The sequence below is a fragment of the Geospiza fortis genome, unplaced genomic scaffold, assembly GCF_000277835.1.
Source record: "Geospiza fortis unplaced genomic scaffold, GeoFor_1.0 scaffold188, whole genome shotgun sequence".
NCBI lineage: Eukaryota > Metazoa > Chordata > Aves > Passeriformes > Thraupidae > Geospiza > Geospiza fortis.
The window spans coordinates 3,118,961-3,125,543 of record NW_005054337.1 but is presented as its reverse complement, the minus strand read 5'-3'; the positions used below and the strand labels follow the sequence as shown (position 1 = coordinate 3,125,543).

At 56.7% G+C, this 6,583-nt stretch overlaps 1 protein-coding gene across 1 annotated transcript in view; it reads right to left on the bottom strand.

Annotated features, from left to right (window-relative positions):
• Positions 1–6,583, bottom strand: part of CTSA (cathepsin A) — a 22,620-nt gene that overhangs the window by 14,545 nt on the left and 1,492 nt on the right. The window contains exons 2-3 of the mRNA XM_031058038.1: positions 2,723–2,769; positions 594–595 (exon numbers count right to left, since the gene is read on the bottom strand). Of these exons, the coding sequence (XP_030913898.1) occupies positions 594–595; positions 2,723–2,769 (49 nt within the window). The remainder of the gene's footprint in view (positions 1–593; positions 596–2,722; positions 2,770–6,583) is intronic.

The following is a 6,583-nucleotide window of genomic DNA, read 5'->3' as shown; positions in this document are numbered from 1 at the left end:
GGCTTGCTGCACGCTTCCACCACATCCACGGCGCCAACATCCGCCTGGATGCCTCCCACACACAAGCCACACGGGTGGAGAGCTTCGCCAACGGGCTTTGCTTCAGCCAGGAGCCTCTGGCACCCGGGCAGATCTTCCTGGTGGAGATTGAGGAGAAGGAGCTGGGCTGGTGTGGGCACTTGCGAGTGGGACTAACAGCCCATGACCCCCAGAGCCTGGAGGTAGTGCCTGAGTACTCGCTGCCGGATCTGGTCAGCCTGGGGGACACCTGGGTGTTTGCCATCACGCGGAACCACAACCGTGTGCTGGTGGAGGGGGAGGAGGCGCAGCCGCGGGGGCGGCCCTGGGAGCCCCTCCTGATCCCTCGGGACACGCTGGTGGGGCGCAGCCGGCCCGGCCGCTACAGCCACATCCTGGATGACCTGTTCAAGATGAACGTGCTGCCCGCCACCGCCCGGCGCAGCCGCATCGGGGTGCTGTACGCCCCGCAGCCCGACGGCACCGCCGACATGCACATCGTCATCAACGGCGAGGACATGGGGCCGAGCGCCCGGGGCCTGCCCGCCTCCCGCCCGCTCTACGCCGTCATCGACGTCTTTGCCTCCACCAAGAGTGTCCGGGTGATCCCGGTGGATTATGGCTGTAGGTACCTGTGCCCCTCCCTGCTGCGTGGGCCAGGAGCGGGGGAGCTCTGCTGGGGTCATGCCGTAGTCACCAACAGAGGGAAGTGGCCACGGGGCAGAGGGACACGGGGGTAAGAGGGCACAGGAAAGCCTCTGGTCCTTGTGGAGCACAGGCAAGATCCATGGTACCACTGCTGGGCAGTGTCTGATGAAAAGTTCTGCCATGGGCACAGTGCTGGGGCCAGGGGAGAGACCCCTAGCAGCAGCAGCAGTCAGAGAAACCCCCCTGGCCACCCTTCCCAAGCACAGTGACAGGGTTGGGTGTTTGGGGCTGTCCCACAGCTCTGAGGCCTTGCTGTGCCCCGCCTTGTCTACAGCACGTGGCAGCCAGAGCCAGCTAAGATCCTGCCCTGGCATCAAAACATCCACCTACACCCACCACGGCTCACACACCGCGCCCACGCGCCTGCCGCGTGCCCCAGACATGATGTTCCCTGGGCAGACACCCTGTGATGCCACCGGAGCCTGGGCATTAGCCCATGTCCCTTGGGTTGCTGGGAGGGACCAGGCTAATAAGTGCTAATTAGCACCACGCTGGAAAAATGAGATGGATCAGGTGAGACAGAGCCAGAAGAAGAGCTAGAGCCAGAGTACTGCCTGCCCCCAGCACTGGGAGCCACTGCTTCACATGCTGGTGTCACGAGCAGCTGCTTCTGTCCCAAGGCTGGAACCTGGTATTCTCCCTGGTATAACAGCTGAGGAGAGTGGTGGCTGCAGCAGACAGTACCCATGCTGCTGAGCCACCCATGGCTCTGGGAAGTTGTATCACAGGAGCAGGAACCAGGCAGATTCTGTGCAGGTGCCCAAGGGGACTGTTCTCATGGTGGTCTGCCCCAGAGGAATGGTGGGTGCTGTCTCTGCTGGCAGTGCAGCCCCAGCCTGCAGACACTCACCCAGCAGCTTGGTGCTGGGGCCAGTGCAGGCAGACCAAGGGAGTGGGATGGAAAAGAAGCACAGCATGGGTATGTGAAACCACCAGAGAAAGAAATGCAAACCAGCCACAGTCACACACAGCTTGGGCACATAACTGTCTCTCAGCCTTCCTCCTAATAACGGGAAGAGCTTTGCTGCCCGGGGCCCTTGAGCTTCCAGCCCTGCTGGAGCAGCCTGGCACCAGCCCCCGCACAGCCAGTTTGAGCCCAGGGCAGGACGATGCCACAGAACAAACTCACCCACCACTGCCCTTAACCACAGTGCCTCTGAGAAGCTCTACCAGCTCCTCCACGCCCCTGTGCTCAGCCTCACTGCTGACTTGCCCAGCTCAGGTACACTGTCTGTTCTCTTGCAGTTCCTTCCCTGCAGACGCTGTGCCGGCTGGTTATCCAGAAACACGTTGTGCACCGCCTGGCCATCGATGGCCTGGACTTGCCCCCGCTACTCAAGAGCTTCTGCCAACATGAGTGAGGTATCGAGGGTGCTGCTGGGCTGCTCCTCACATCAACAGCCCCCCAGGGATGGCTGCCTGGCAGGCTCTGTGCCCCTCCCTGCCCACTCACCCCAGCATGTGCTGCTGAAGGGCTGACATGAGAGCAGAGCAAAGTGGGGTTGGGATTTTCTCCACACTGATGGTGTGGCATGCCCAGAGCATGGGCAGGGGGATTGATGTGGGTCAGAGACAGCAATAAAGTGCTTCCAGAGACAAGACTCTGTCAAAGGAGGCTTGGGGGGCTGGGACACCCCTGTGCTTTTCCCCTTGTGGGAGCAGTTCCTCCACCAGTGAGGAAGGGAGCACTGGCCACAGCCCTGTGGGGTTCAGGACATGTCCCTGGAATTATTCTGGGACTGTCAGGGTGGATCAGAGTGGGTGGAGTGTGGGAGGGCACAGCACAGCACAGCGCTCACGTGGAGGTAAATTACAGCCGGACACTCATCCCAGCCAGGCAGTTTCACTCTTGGGAAAGATGTTTACCCAGAGAACGATGAGTTATTTCCTGTGTGTTCAGCTTGGAGGGGGACGAGTCAGATGCTGGAGCACCCAGACAGCAGTGCTGGCAGCAGCCCTTGCTTGGGCACGTGTCTATGGCCACAGAGCCAGTCACAGTGACCTGGTGCGGGGCACAGCCATCCTGACTTGGAGCTCCATGCCCTTGGCTCTGTGTCCTCAGCCAGACCCTTGAGCCCCTGGCAGGTGGGGATGGCAGCTGCGGTCCTGCAGTGCCTGTGGCAGGCTGGAGAGGAGGCAGGGTGGCAGCTGTGCAGAGGAACAGGCTGGAGGGGAGAGGTCTCCTAAAATCAGAGGGGTTCCCACAGGAGCCAGAAAGATAGCAAAGGGGCTGGCAAAGCCTTCCAGGCCTCTTCCACAGCACAAGCAAAGGGGAAACAAGCAGCTCTAAGCTGACAAAAAGGTTTTTTAAAGAAACACGATGCTATATTTAGTCAGAGACTCGATAGTATCAGATCATGTTACAAAACTCGTGCTCAAAGGAAATCCCCAGCCCTCAACCACAGCCAACTCCATCAACACCAAAGTGTTAATGAAGGAATTGCTAAATTCCGTGGGAAAACATGGACAGTGACCAAACCACAGCAATGGAGCAATGTCTGTGACATTCCTTGCTATGTCCCAGCAACAGGCTGGGAGCTGCTGGGGCTGGAGCTCACCTGGCTGCGATGGGGCTGGGGAGCTCACCCACTCCAGAGCAGTGCCCACAGAGGAGGGAGTTTACTCTCCAGGCTGTTTTCCCTCCCCCACCCTTGCACGAAGCCTTTGCTCCCCACCTCCCTGCAGTGTTATCTGCCCGGCAGTGACCCCTGCACACGAGGGCGGGTTCCTGTTTCTTGGGGAATTGAGAGCAGCTGCTGCAACCAGACAAACAACACCCCTGCTCTGTAATGGGCTGCAGCACAGTGGGATTGCAGGGATGCAGGAGCTGCCACCTCCTGCCACCTGAGGCACCACAGGACGGCTGAGGAGCACTGCCCAGAGCTCTGCCCAATTCCCCATGCCCTGTTCCCTGGGCAGGGAGGGGTGGCTGCAGCTGGCGCAGGGACAGGCTCAGCTCCCAAACAACACGAGGGTGATTTATTGGCTCAGTTGCACAACACCTCACAGCTGGATGCTGCAAGGACCTGCGGGTGCTGGCCACGGATGAAATAGTTTTGTCACGTGTTATTGTACCTAGATCCCTACAAATCTATGGGCCCTTATGGGATTAATTTGAGAAACCACAAAGAACTGGCTGATGTCATCACAAAGACTCTCGATGATTTTGGAGTGGTTTTGGGAATCTGGAGAGGTTCCCACATGACTGGAAGCTGGGGAACGATGTCCCAGTTTCAAAGGGCAAGGAAGGAGAACCCTGGAAACTACAGGCCTGTCAGTGTCACTTCAGTGCCCAGTAAAATCATGGAAAAGATCATTCTGGCGGGTACTGAAAAACACCTGTAGGAGGGCACAGTCACTGGTCACAGCCAGCATGGCTTCATGAGGGGAAAGTTGTGCTTGTTGAACATGATTTCCTTGTACAACAGGGTAACCCACCTAACTGACCAAGGAAAGCCAGTAGCTGTAATGTTTTTGGGCTTCAGCAAAGCTTTTGACACTGTCTGTCCCAGTATTCTTTTGGACAAAGTGTCCAGCTTGCAGCTGAATAATCCTGTTACACAATGGGTGAGCAACTGGCTCACAGGTTGGGCACAAACAAAAACTTAGAGGGAATGGGGTGACATCAGGCTGGTGTCCAGCCTCTAGAGGGGTTCCACAGGGCTTCACCCTCGGCCCAGTTCTCTTTAAGATCTTCTTTAGCGACTTGGACTCAGGACTTGAAGGAATATGAACAACACTAAACTGGGAGAAGCTGTCGACTCCATTGAGGGCAGAGAGGCCCTGCTGAGAGACTTTGACAAATTGGAGAGATGGCTAAGCACCAGAAGTTTGAAGTTTAACCAGAGCAAGTGACACACTGCACCTTGTACAGGGCAGTCCTGGTGGTACTTACAGACAGGGGATACCAGCCTGGTTGATGGCAAGTTCATATGATATGATCAGCAGTGCCCTGGCAGCCAGGAGGGCCAGTCCTATCAGGGGCATCAAACACAGCATTGCCAGCAAGGGAGGGGATTGTCCTGCCCTGCTCTGCACTGCTGCAGCCTCACCTCAAGTCCTGGGGGCAGTTTTGGCACAACAATATAAAAAAGACATTGAACTATTAGAGAACATTATTCAAAAGATCCCACAAGGATGGTAATGGGACTGGAATCGAAGCTTCTGAGAAACAGTTGAGGTAACTTGGTCTGTTCAGCCTGGAGAAGAGCAAACTGAGGGAAGACCTCATTGTGGTCTTCATTCAGCACCCTCATGAGAGGAAGCAGAGGGGCAGGCACTGATCTCTTCACTGTCATGACCAGTGACAGAACTCGAGGAAATGGTATAAAGCTGAGTCAGGAGAGATTGAGGCAAAATATCAGAAAAAGGTTTTTCACTTAAAGGGTGGCTGAGCACTGGAACAGGCTCCCATGGGCACTGGTCATGGCATCAAGCCTGTCTGAGTTCAGGAAGTGTCTGGACAACACTCTCAGGCACATGGTGGGATTTTTGTGGTGTCCTGCACAGGACTGGGAGTTGGACACGATCCCAATGGGTCCCTTCCAACTCAGCAGATTCTAGGATAGCAGCACCTCCCACATTGCACCACCCAGAGCTGGCTCCTGGCCACAGCTGTTAGCCAGGTCAGTGACTGTGACCCTTCCTGCAGGACCAGGAGCTCCCAGTCCAGTTCCTCTGCTGCCCTGTGCAGAAGTGTCGCTCACTCAGCAGATCAAGGACCCAAACTGCCCCTTCCACGCCGAGGAAATGACAGGCTGAGGGGAATGAAGGTGCAAGACAGGACACAGTGGAAGCCCAGCTCAGCTCCCACTCAGTGCTGGAGCTGCACCTCAGTGGAACTGATCCAGCTGTCAGCCAGCTCCCACAGAGTCCTGTGCTCCAAGTCCTTATTGCTGTGGCTGATCTCTGCTGTGAGGAAGGACATCACCAGAGATTTAACCAAAGACTTGTTCCAGGAGCTCTTTAGGAACTCCAAGAGGCCATCAGCACTGTCTCACCCAGGCTGATGGGCATCACATCCCCTCTCCCATGGTCTACTGAGCATTTCCGTCTGCAAGAGCTTCTTGTTTGAATTCAGCACAGCCAAGATGTGCCAGCAGGGCAGCTGGAAGGCCAGGTTGAAGTGGCAAGTGTAGCTACTTGGGCCTTCCTGGAAGAGGCCCACAGATGCTGGATCTGTACACTGAGCCTGTCCTACCTGGTGCAAATCAGCTGCCTGGACTTCCAAACCACTGCCTTAGGCACAGCCTGGCAGCAGCCTCTGTGCAAATGCCACTCAAAGACTGCCTGATGCTGTCTTCAGTCCTCTGGGTAGTCTAATCTTCACTGTCATCCTCTGAGGTTTCTGTGGCCTCCAGTTTTGCCACGGGAGACAGGATCTAACAGGGACTGAGCTTGCTGGCTCACTCTGGAGAAGAGCATGAGGTGTTTCTGGCTGACACTGAAGGGCCTCAGGGAGCTGGTGGACTCTGGAGAACAATCACAGGACTCTCAACAGCCACAAGAGAGGCTGACATGGGCTGCTGCTTCTCGTGAGCTGCTGCCACAGTGGGGGAAGCCTGGCCAGAGCTCTGGGACATGTTACCATGGCACACCAGAGAGGCAAGAGGCAAGTCTGAAGTGGGCAGACTTTGGGGAGCCGCCTGAGCAGCACAGTGATCAGGATGGGGAGCAGGAGGGATCTTAGAAACACACTCTTCCTAGTGCCAGGCCAAGGTGGTGATGCAGCTCTCCAGAGAGAGCCCAGCACTGAAAATTTGACTTAACCCTGGATGACAATCTCCAGCTCCATGAAGAAGTCTCTGCTCCCCCCCCAGCTGCCCAGCTCCCATCCTCGAGCAGTCGCTAAAGGTGG